The 12543-nt window shown below is 46.7% G+C and overlaps 1 protein-coding gene across 3 annotated transcripts in view; it reads right to left on the bottom strand.

The window, feature by feature from the left end:
• PRPF3 (pre-mRNA processing factor 3) overlaps window positions 1–12543 on the bottom strand; it is a 47580-nt gene that overhangs the window by 34192 nt on the left and 845 nt on the right. For all 3 annotated transcript variants that reach the window (XM_038768929.1, XM_038768930.1, XM_038768931.1), the window contains exons 2-5: window positions 9428–9558; window positions 6445–6591; window positions 6280–6363; window positions 2765–2985 (exon numbers count right to left, since the gene is read on the bottom strand). In XM_038768929.1, coding sequence (XP_038624857.1) covers window positions 2765–2985; window positions 6280–6363; window positions 6445–6591; window positions 9428–9558 — 583 coding nt within the window. The remainder of the gene's footprint in view (window positions 1–2764; window positions 2986–6279; window positions 6364–6444; window positions 6592–9427; window positions 9559–12543) is intronic.

Raw genomic sequence — 12543 nt, 5'->3', positions numbered from 1 at the left:
GGATTGATTGAGCGCTTACTGTGTGCAGAGCCCTGTAATAAGCGCTTGGGAAGTCCAAGTTGGCAACATCTAGAGGCGGTCCCTACCCAACAGCGGGCTCACAGGCTAGAACGGGGAGACAGACAACAAAACAAAACATATTAACAAAATAAAATTCATTCATTCGTTCATTCAATCGTATTTATTGAGCGCTTACTGTGTGCACAGCACTGTACTAAGCACTTGGGAAGTCCAAGTTGGGAACATCTAGAGGCGGTCCCTACCCAACAGTGGGCTCACAGTCTAGAACGGGGAGACAGACAACAAAACAAAACATATTAACAAAATAAAATTCATTCATTCACTCATTCATTCAATCGTATTGATTGAGCGCTTAGTGTGTGCAGAGCACTGGACTAAGCGCTTGGGAAGGCCAAGTTGGCAACATCTAGAGCCAGTCCCTACCCAACAACGGGCTCACAGGCTAGAAGGGGGAGACAGAGAACAAAACCAAACATATGAGCCCACTGCTGGGTAGGGACTGTCTCTATATGTTGCCAATTTGTACTTCCCAAGCGCTTAGTCCAGTGCTCTGCACACAGTAAGCGCTCAATCAATACGATTGATGATATGAACAAAATAAAATTAATTCATTCACTCATTCATTCAATCGGATTGATTGAGCGCTTACTGTGTGCAGAGCACTGGACTAAGCGCTTGGGAAGGCCAAGTTGGCAACATCTAGAGGCGGTCCCTACCCAACAGCGGGCTCACAGGCTAGATGGGGGAGACGGACAACAAAACAAAACGTATTAACAAAATAAAATTCATTCATTCACTCATTCAATCGTATTGATTGAGCGCTTACTGTGTGCAGAGCACTGGACTAAGCGCTTGGGAAGTCCAAGTTGGCAACATACAGAGACGGTCCCTACCCAACAGCGGGCTCACAGGCTAGAAGGGGGAGACAACAAAACAAAACATATTAACAAAATAAAATTCATTCATTCACTCATTCATTCAATCGTATTGATTGAGCGCTTAGTGTGTGCAGAGCACTGGACTAAGCGCTTGGGAAGGCCAAGTTGGCAACATCTAGAGCCGGTCCCTACGCAACAATGGGCTCACAGGCTAGAAGGGGGAGACAGAGAACAAAACCAAACATATGAGCCCACTGTTGGGTAGGGACTGTCTCTAGATGTTGCCAATTTGTACTTCCCAAGCGCTTAGTCCAGTGCTCTGCACATAGTAAGCGCTCAACAAATACGACTGATGATATGAACAAAATAAAATTCATTCATTCACTCATTCATTCAATCGGATTGATTGAGCGCTTACTGTGTGCAGAGCACTGGACTAAGCGCTTGGGAAGACCAAGTTGGCAACATATAGAGACGGTCCCTACCCAACAGTGGGCGCACAGTCTAGAACGGGGAGACGGACAACAAAACAAAACATATTAACAAAATAAAATTCATTCATTCATTCAATCATATTTATTGAGCGCTTACTGTGTGCAGAGCACTGGACTATTTATTGAGCGCGTACCGTGTGCAGAGCACTGGACTAAGCGCTTGGGAAGGACAAGTTGGCAACATAACTCTGCACCCCCCGAGGTGCTCAGCCAACAGCACCGGCCGATCCGTGATCGGGTTGCCCCACGGGGGCCTCCCCGCCTTCCTCCCCATTTTACAGGTGAGCTCACTGAGGCTAGCCTGTGAGCCTGCTGTGGGGTAGGGACCGTCTCTAGATGTTGCCAACTTGGACTTCCCAAGCGCTTAGTCCGGTGCTCTGCACGCAGTAAGCGATAATAAATACAATTGGATGGATGAATAGTAAGTGCTTAATAAATGCCATCATTATTATTACTGTCAGAACCGTGCTTTGTACATAGTAAGCACTTAATAAATGCCATTATTATTATTATTATTATTATATTACCTACATTACATAGTTATAATTATAACTATAATATATATTCATATGTAAATAAAAGTATATTAAATCATATATACATATCAAATTGCATTTATAGAATTATATAAATTATATTTATATAATTATATATAAATAAAATTATATCAAATTTTTATATGCTGGATTATTATATTTACATACTTATATGATATATAATTATATTATATATATAATTATATAATGTATTATTATATTATATATATAATTATATCATTATTACTTATATTATATTTATATGATCATATAAATCATTTTTATATAATTATGCATGAATAAAATTATATTAAATTATATATTAAATTGTTATATGTATACGATTATATCAGTTATATTTATATTATATAATTATTGTGAAATATATTAAAATAATTATGATTACCATATTAACTATTATTAATAGTTTCGCTACCTAACGAACCCGGCGCTTTGCGCCCTGCCTCCTCGGGCGCGGGTGAGGTGTGAATAAGCGGGTTAATCGAAGTCTTTGACAGGGGCCGTGCGCTCGGTAAGCGCCGCCTGAAGATCACCGCGAGCCCACCGCTGGGTAGGGACCGTCTTTATACGGTGCCAACTTGGACTTCCCAAGCGCTTAGTCCAGTGAGCGCTCAATAAATACGACTGATTGATTGATCGATGGAGCGATGGCCGGCCCCGGGGCGGGCTTGAAACGTCTCCGTCACCTCCGCGCCCCTCGGCCCCGACCCCGGCCCCGTCCCGAGGCTTCGAAGGGCGGTCTCGTCGGTCCGGCCGCCCGCGGGCCCTCGCCGGGGGCCGAGAGGCCCGCCCCCGCGGCGGCCCGGTACTCACGGGGGGGGCGATGCCCATGGCGTGGAGGTTGGCCAGCCCCACCATGTTGGCGTTGCCCAGGAGGCCGGGCTTCAGGGCCAGCTGGGCCTGGATGCGGGCCTGCAGCTCGGCGGCCTTGCGGGCCTTCTCGATGGCGTCGTTCATGAAGGTGGCCGCCTGCGACGGCTGGATCGTGTTGCCGATGGGGAGTCGCTCCGGCTGGGACGGGGACGGGGTCTTGGGCTGCGACACCCGAGGAGGAGAGGCCTGGTGAGGGACGGACGGACGGACGGGCCCGGGACGCCCCCAGCCCCGACGCCGAGCCCGTTTCCCGCGTGCCTGACTCCTGACATTTTACTTGTCCTCCTTTTTAGACTGTGAGCCCACTGTTGGGTAGGGACTGTCTCTATGTGTTGCCAATTTGGACTTCCCAAGCACTTAGTACAGTGCTCTGCACATAGTCAGCGCTCAATAAATATGATTGATGATGATGATGGCTCCGGTCCCTTCTTCCCGCTCTTGGATTGTCTGCCTCCCCCCTCCCCTAGACCGGGATGATTGTAACGACGGTGTTTTTTAAGTGCCAAGGGCTGTTCTAAGCGCTGGAACTACGGCACTGGTCTTTGTCCAGAAACGCTCTGGGCATGTTACTCCCCTCCCCAGAAATCTCCAGTGGCTACCAATCAATCTGCGTATCGGGCAGAAACTCCTCACCCTGGGCTTCAAGGCTGTCCATCCATCCCCTGGCCCCCTCCTACCTCACCTCCCTTCTCTCCTTCTCCGGCCCAGCCCGCACCCTCCGCTCCTCCACCGCTAATCTCCTCACCATGCTTCGTTCTCGCCTGTCCCGCCGTCGACCCCCGGCCCACATCATCCCCCTGGCCCGGAATGCCCCCAATCCCTCTGCCCATCCGCCAAGCTCGCTCTCTTCCTCCCTTCAAGGCCCTACTGAGCGCTCACCTCCTCCAGGAGGCCTTCCCACACTCAGCCCCCTCCTCCCCCTCTCCATCCCCCCCACCTTACCTCTTTGCCTTCCCCACAGCACCTGTATAGATGTATCTACGTTTGTACGGATTTATTACTCTATTAATTTTACTTGTACATATTTATTCTATTTATTTTATTCTATTAATATGTTTTGTTTTGTTGTCTGTCTCCCCCTTCTAGACTGTGAGCTCACTGTTGGGTAGGGACCGTCTCTAGATGTTGCCAACTTGTACTTCCCAAGCGCTTAGTCCAGTGCTCTCCAATCAATCAATCAATCGTATTTATTGAGCGCTTACTGTGTGCAGAGCACTGGACTAAGCGCTTGGGAAGTACAAGTTGGCAACATAGTAAGCACACAGTACACCTCTTTCCCTTCCCCACAGCACCTGTATAGATGTATCTATGTTTGTACGGATTCAGTACTCTATTTATTAATTTTACTTGTACATATTTATTCTATTTTTTTATTCTGTTAATATGTTTTGTTTTGTTGTCTGTCTCCCCCTTCTAGACTGTGAGCCCACCGTTGGGTAGGGACCGGCTCTATATGTTGCCAACTTGGACTTCCCAAGCGCTTAGTCCGGTGCTCTCCAATCAATCAATCAATCGTATTTATTGAGCGCTTACTGTGTGCAGAGCACTGGACTAAGCGTTTGGGAAGTACAAGCTGGCAACATAGTAAGCACACAGTACACAGTAAGCATTCAATAAATACAATAAACACAATTGAATGAATGAATTAATGAATGGAAGCTTGGTGTGGGCAGGGAATGAGCCCACCAACTCAGTTATATTGGACTCTTCCAAGCGCTTCCATCACCCCCAGCTTTACCCCCTTCCCCTCCCCACAGCACCTGTATATACATATATGTTTGTACATATCTATTACTCTATTTTTTTTACTTGTACATATTTATTCTACTTATTTTATTTTGTTAATATGTTCCTTTTGTTTACTGTCTCCCCCCTTCTAGACTGTGAGCCCACCTTACCCCCTTCCCCTCCCCACAGCACCTGTATATACATATATGTTTGTACATATCTATTACTTTATTTTTTTTACTTGTACATATTTATTCTACTTATTTTATTTTGTTAATATGTTCCTTTTGTTTACTGTCTCCCCCTTCTAGACTGTGAGCCCACCTTACCCCCTTCCCCTCCCCACCTTTATATATAGATATTTGTACATATTTATTACTCTATTTATTTTACTTGTCCTCCTTCCCCTCCCCACAACACCTGTATATGTTTGTACACATTTATTACTCTATTTATTTATTTTACTTGTACATATTTATTCTACTTATTTTATTCTGTTAATATGTTCTGTTTTGTTGTCTGTCTCCCCCTTCTAGACTATGAGCCCGCCTTACCCCTTTCCCCTCCCCACAGCACCTGTATATATGTATATATGTTTGTACAACTTTATTACTCTATTTATTTATTTTACTTGTCCTCCTTCCCCTCCCCACAGCACCTGTATATATGTATATGTTTGTACATATTTATTACTCTATTTATTTTACTTGTACATATTTATTCCACTTGTTTTATTTGGTTTATATGTTCTGTTTTGTTGTCTGTCTCCCACTTCTAGACTGTGAGCCCGTCTTATACCCTTCTCCTCCCCACAGCACCTGTATATATGTTTGTACATATCTATTACTCTATTTATTTTACTTGTACATATTTATTCTATTTATTTTATTTTGTTACTATGTTCTGCTTTGTTGTCTGTCTCCCCCTTCTAGACTGTGAGCCCGCCTTACCCCCTTCCCTTCCCCACAGCACCTGTATATATGTATATATGCTTGTACATCTTTATTACTCTATTTATTTATTTTACTTGTCCTCCTTCCCCTCCCCACAGCTCCTGTATATATGCATATATGTTTGTACATATCTATTACTCTATTTATTTTACTTGTACATATTTATTCTACTTATTCTAGACTGTGAGCCCACTGTTGAGTAGGGACCGTCTCTATATGTTGCCAACTTGGACTTCCCAAGCGCTTAGTCCAGTGCTCTGCACGCAGTAAGCGCTCAATAAATACGATTGAATGAAGGAATGAATGTATTAATTACTCTATTTTATTTGTACATATTTATTCTATTTACTTTATTTTGTTAATATGTTTTGTTTTGTTCTCTGTCTCCCCTTTCTAGACTGTGAGCCCACTGTTGGGTAGGGGCCATCTCTAGATGTTGCCAACTTGGACTTCCCAAGCGCTTAGTCCAGTGCTCTGCACACAGTAAGCGCTCAATAAATATGATTGAATAAATGAATGAATGAATAGTCTATTTTATTTTGTTAATATGTTTGGTTTTGTCGTCTGTCTCCCCCTTCTAGACTGTGAGCCCGCTGTTGGGTGGGGACCGCCTCTAGATGTTGCCAACCTGTACCTCCCAAGCGCTTAGTCCAGTGCTCTGCACACAGTAAGCGCTCGATCAATACGACTGAATGAACGAATGAATGGCTTTCCCCCCTCCGCCTCCCAGGCTGGGTCGGCCTCCCCGATTTGAGGGTGGGGGGTCCCGCCTTACCTGGGGGGCCGGGGGGCTGATGAAGCTCAGCTGCTTTTTCCGCTCCTCGATCTGCCGGGTGGCGGCCTCCATCATCTGTTTGATCTGCGGGAGGGACGGGATTCGGGGGTGAGGGGCCGCGACTTCCGCGGCCGCCCCGTCCTCCGGGCCGGCGTTCCCGCTCACCTGGAGTTTGGTCAGCATGCCGGGGCTCTCCGACGGCGGGCCGGGGATGACCTCCGGCTCCTCCTCCACCTCCTCGAAGCGCGGGATGCGCCGTTTCTTCACCCCCGACGACTCCTTGGAGATCTCCGAGTCGTCCCCGAACACTTCCTAGGGGAAGCAGGCCGGACCGACTTGTATGTATCCATTCTATTTATTTTATTTTGTTACTATCTTTTGTTTTGTTCTCTGTCTCCCCCGTCTAGACTGTGAGCCCGCTGTTGGGTAGGGACCGTCTCTATACGTTGCCTACTTGGACTTCCCAAGCGCTTAGTCCAGTGCTCTGCACACAGTAAGCACTCAATAAATACGACTGAATGAATGAATTTAATTTTGTTAATATGTTTTGTTTTGTTGTCTGTCTCCCTCTTCTAGACTGTGAGCCCGCTGTTGGGTAGGGACCGTCTCTAGATGTTGCCAACTTGGACTTCCCAAGCGCTTAGTCCAGTGCTCTGCACACAGTAAGCGCTCAATAAATACGACTGATTGAATGAATGAAGTGACTTGACCAAAGTCACCCAGCTGACAATTGGCAGAGCTGTGATTTGAACCCATGACCTCTGACTCCAAAGCCCAGTAAGCGCTCAATAAATACAACTGAATGAATGCCCCCCCGCCTTACTTCCTTCCCCTCCCCAAAGCACCTGTATATATGTTTTTATGTATTTATTACTCTATTTTATTTGTACATATCCATTCTATTTATTTTATTTTGTTAATATGTTTTGCTTTGTTGTCTATCTCCCCCTTCTAGACTGTGAGCCCGCTGCTGGGTAGGGACCGTCTCTAGATGTTGCCAAGTTGGACTTCCCAAGCGCTTAGTACAGTGTTCTGCACATAGTAAGCGCTCAATAAATACGATTGAATGAATTCCCCAGAAGTTTCATGCCCAGCAGGCATTGTTGGGTAGGGACCGTCTCTATAGGTTGCCAACTTGTACTTCCCAAGTGTTTAGTCCAGTGCTCTGCACACAGTAAGCGCTCAATAAATACGATTGATTGAATGAATGAATGAATATGTACCTGTATATATGTATATATGTTTGTACGTATTTATTACTCTTATTTTATTTTGTTAATATGTTTTGTTTTGTTGCCCGTCTCCCCCTTCTAGACTGTGAGCCCACTGCTGGGTAGGGACCGTCTCTATAGGTTGCCAACTTAGACTTCCCAAGCGCTTAGTCCAGTGCTCTGCACACAGTAAGCGCTCAATACAATTGATTGAATGAATTAATTATGCACCTGTATATAAGTTTGTACACATTTATTACTCTATTTTATTTGTACATATTTATTCTATTTATTTTCTTTTGTTAATATGTTTGGTTTTGTTGTCTGTCTCCCCCTTCTAGCCTGTGAGCCCGCCGTTGGGTAGGGACCGTCTCTAGATGTTGCCAACTTGGACTTCCCAAGCGCTTAGTCCAGTGCTCTGCACACAGTAAGAGCTCAATAAATATGATTGATTGAATGAATGAATATGTCCCTGTATATATGTATATATGTTTGTACATATTTATTACTCTATTTTATTTGTACATATTTATTCTATTTATTTTCTTTTGTTAATATGTTTGGTTTTGTTGTCTGTCTCCCCCTCCTAGGCTGTGAGCCCGCTGTTGGGTAGGGACTGTCTCTAGATGTTGCCAACTTGTACTTCCCAAGCGCTCAGTACAGTGCCCTGCACACAGTAAGCACTCAATAAATACGATTGAATGAATGAATTCATTAAGCGCTTACTATGTTCCAAGCACTGGGAAGGCTACAGGGTGATCAGGTTGTCCCACGGGGGGCTCCCAGTCTTCATCTCCATTTTGCAGATGAGGTAACTGAGGCACAGAGAAGTGAAGTGACTTGCCCAAAGTCACAATAATAATATTAATGATGGCATTTACTAAGCACTTACTATGTGCAAAGCACTGTTCTAGGTGCTGGGGAGGTTACAGGGTGACCAGGTTGTCCCACGGGGGGCTCCCAGTCTTCATCTCCATTTTACAGATGAGGTAACTGAGGCACAGAGAAGTGATGTGACTTGCCCTAAGTCACAATAATAATAATAGTAGTGATGGCATTCATTAAGCGCTTACTATGTGCAAAGCACTGTTCTAAGCACTGGGGAGGTTACAGGGTGATCAGCCTGTCCCATGGGAGGGCTCCCAGTCTTCATCTCCATTTTACAGATAAGGTCACTGAGGCCCAGAGAAGTGAAGTGACTTGCCCAAAGTCACAATAATAATAATAAGAATAACGATGGCATTTATTAAGCGCTTACTATGTGCAAAGCACTGTTCTAAGCACTGGGGAGGTTACAGGGTGATCAGGTTGTCCCACGGGGGGCTCACAGTCTTCATCTCCATTTTACAGATGAGGGAACTCGGGCCCAGAGAAGCAGCATGACTCAGTGGAAAGAGCCTGGGCTTTGGAGTCGGAGGTCACGGGTTCAAATCCCAGCCAACTGTCGGCTGTGTGACTTTGGGCAATCACTTCACTTCTCTGTGCCTCAGTTCCCTCATCTGTAAAGTGGGGATTAGGACTGTGAGCCCCACGTGGGACAACCTGATCACCTTGTATCCCTCCCAGCGCTTAGAACAGTGCTTTGCACATAGTAAGCGCTTAACAAATACCATCATGATTATTATTATTACCCCAGTGCTTAGAACAGTGCTTTGCACATAGTAAGCACTTAACAAATACCATCATGATTATTCATTCATTCATTCGTATTTATTGAGCGCTTACTGTGTGCAGAGCACTGGACTAAGCGCTTGGGAAGGACAAGTTGGCAACATCTAGAGACGGTCCCTACCCAAGTCTGGTGCCCCGGGGGGCGGGCGGTGGGAGCGGAGGGGCAGAGTCGGGGACGCCGCGTGCGGAAGGGGAGGCGCCCCGGGCCGCCGTGCCCACCCCGCGCCGCTGTGCCCACCCCGCGCCGGTGCCCGGCCGGTCCCCACCTTCAGCTCTCGCTTCCGACTGCGGTCGCTGCTGGATTTGGAATGGCGGGAGCTCCGGCCCTCCTCCACCGCCTCGAACAGCTTGTCCACGAAGCGCAGGGTGGAGTCGTCCAGGAACGGCTTCAGGTGGTCTGCGGGTGGGGGAGACGGAAGGACGGACGGACGTGGGCGGCCGGAGCCCCCCAGGCCGGGAATGCCGGGAAAACTCCGCCCAGGGGCCCCCCCAGAAGGAGAAGCCAGCACTAGGCGCTCAGTCCAGTGCTCTGCACACGGTAAGCGCTCAATAAATACGGTTGAATGAATGAAAAAGGCATCCTCCCCCGCCCCCCCAGCTTGGGGGTCGCCCCGGCGTGGAGCGATGCCAACCCGGGAACGGAAGACCCCTCCTCGACGGGACCCTGGGTCAGCCGGATTTTGACGCCTGCCTCCATGTTCTGTTGTCTGTCTCCCCCTTCTAATAATAATAACAATGATAATAATAATAACAATAATAATAATGGCTTGTTGTCTGCCTCCCCTGCCTAATAATAATAATAATGGCATTAGTGAGAAGCAGCGTGGCTCATCATCATCATCATCATCATCAATCGTGTTTACTGAGCGCTTACTATGGGCAGAGCACTGGACTAAGCGCTTGGGAAGTACAAATTGGCAACATCTAGAGATGGTCCCTACCCAACAGTGGGCTCACAGTCTAAAAGGGGGAGACGGAGAACAAAACCAAACATACTAACAAAATAAAATAAGTAGGATAGATATGTATATATGTTTGTACATATTTTTTACTCTATTTATTTATTTATTTATTTTATTTGTGCATATCTATTCTATTTATTTTATTTTGTTAGTATGTTTGGTTTTGTTCTCTGTCTCCCCCTTTTAGACTGTGAGCCCACTGTTGGGTAGGGACTGTCTCTAGATGTTGCCAATTTGTACTTCCCAAGCGCTTAGTACAGTGCTCTGCACATAGTAAGCGCTCAATAAATACGATTGATGATGATGATGATGTACAAGTAAAATAAATAAATAAATAAATAGAGTAATAAATCTGTACAACCATATATACAGGTGCTGTGGGGAAGGGAAGGAGGTAAGATGGGGGGGATGGAGAGGGGTCAGCCGGATTTTGACACCTGCCTCCATGTTTTGTTGTCTGTCTCCCCCTTCTAATAATAATAATAACAATAATAATGGCTTGTTGTCTGTCTCCCCCGCCTAATAATAATAATAATGGCATTAATGAGAAGCAGCGGGGCTCAGTGGAAAGAGCACGGGCTTTGGAGTCAGAGGTCCTGGGTTCAAACCCCAGCTCTGCCAATTCATTCATTCATTCACCCATTCAATCGTATTTATTGAGACCCCAGCTCCGCCAATTCATTCATTCCTTCACTCATTCAATCGTTTCGAGACCCCCAGCTCCGCCAATTCATCCACTCATTCAATCGTATTTATTGAGACCCCCCCAGCCCCGCCAATTCATCCAGTGGCTCAGTGGAAAGAGCCCGGGCTTTGGGAGTCCAAGGTCATGGGTTCTAATCCCGCCTCCGCCACCTGTCAGCTGGGTGACTTTGGGCGAGTCGCTTCACTTCTCTGGGCCTCAGTTCCCTCATCTGGAAAATGGGGGTGAAGACTGGGAGCCCCACGGGGGACAACCTCATCACCTTGTATCCCCCCCGCCCAGTGCTTAGAACAGAGCTTGGTACGTAGTAAGCACTTAATAGATACTACCATTATTATTATCATTATTATTATTATTATTAGAACAGCACCGGGCACTGCAGAGGCTAAATATGACTTTAAACAAATAGCATTAATTCTATTTCTTCTGACGATTTTGACGCCTGTCTCCATGTTTGGTTTCATCGTCCGTCTCCCCCTTCTAGCCTTTGAGCCCGCCGTTGGGTAGGGACCGTCTCTAGATGTTGCCGACTTGGACTTCCCGAGCGCTTAGTACAGTGCTCTGCACACAGGAAGCGCTCAATAAACTGACGTCTGTCTGTTTTTTGTCGTCCGTCTCCCCCTTCTAGACTGTGAGCCCGTTGTGGGGTAGGGACCGTCTCTAGATGTTGCCGAGTCGGACTTCCTGAGCGTTTACTCCAGTGCTCTGCATGCAGTGAGCGCTCAATAAATATGATGGAATGAATGAATTAGTGGTGATGTGTACATAGCTCTAATTCTATTTATTCTGATGGTATTGACGCCTGTCTCCATGTTTTGTTTTGTTGTCCGTCTCCCCCTTCTAGACTGTGAGCCCGCTGTTGGGTAGGGCCCATCTCTAGATGTTGCCAACTTGGACTTCCCGAGCGCTTAGTACAGTGCTCTGCACACAGGAAGCGCTCAATAAATTGACGTCTGTCTGTTTTGTCATCTGTTTCCCCCTTCTAGACTGTAAGCCCACTGTTGGGTGGGGACCGTCTCTAGATGTTGCCGACTTGGACTTCCCGAGCGCTTAGTACAGTGCTCTGCACACAGGAAGCGCTCAATAAACTGACGTCTGTCTGTTTTGTCGTCCGTCTCCCCCTTCTAGCCTGTGAGCCCGCTGTTGGGTAGGGACCGTCTCTAGATGTTGCCAACTTGGACTTCCCAAGTGCTTAGTACAGTGCTCTGCACACAGGAAGCGCTCAATAAACTGACATCTGTCTGTTTTGTTCTCTGTCTCCCCCTTCTCGACTGTGAGCCCGCTGTTGGGTGGGGACCATCCCTGTATGTTGCCAACTTGGACTTCCCAAGCGCTTAGTACAGTGCTCTGCACACAGGAAGCGCTCAATAAACTGACATCTGTCTGTTTTGTCGTCTGTCTCCCCCTTCTAGACTGTGAGCCCGCTGTTGGGTAGGGACCGTCTCTAGATGTTGCCAACTTGTACCTCCCAAGCGCTTAGTACAGTGCTCTGCACACAGGAAGTGCTCAATAAATTGATGTCTGTCTGTTTTGTTCCCTGTCTCCCCCTTCTAGACTGTAAGCCCGCTGTGGGGCAGGGACCGTCTCTAGATGTTGCCAACCTGTACTTCCCAAGCGCTTAGTACAGTGCTCTGCACACAGTAAGCGCTCAATACACTGACATCTGTCTGTTTTGTCGTCCGTCTCCCCCTTCTAGCCTGTGAGTCCGCTGTTGGGT

The sequence above is a fragment of the Tachyglossus aculeatus genome, chromosome Y4 (assembly GCF_015852505.1).
Source record: "Tachyglossus aculeatus isolate mTacAcu1 chromosome Y4, mTacAcu1.pri, whole genome shotgun sequence".
NCBI lineage: Eukaryota > Metazoa > Chordata > Mammalia > Monotremata > Tachyglossidae > Tachyglossus > Tachyglossus aculeatus.
Note: the sequence above shows the minus strand (reverse complement) of the source record. Positions and strands in the feature narration are given on the sequence as shown.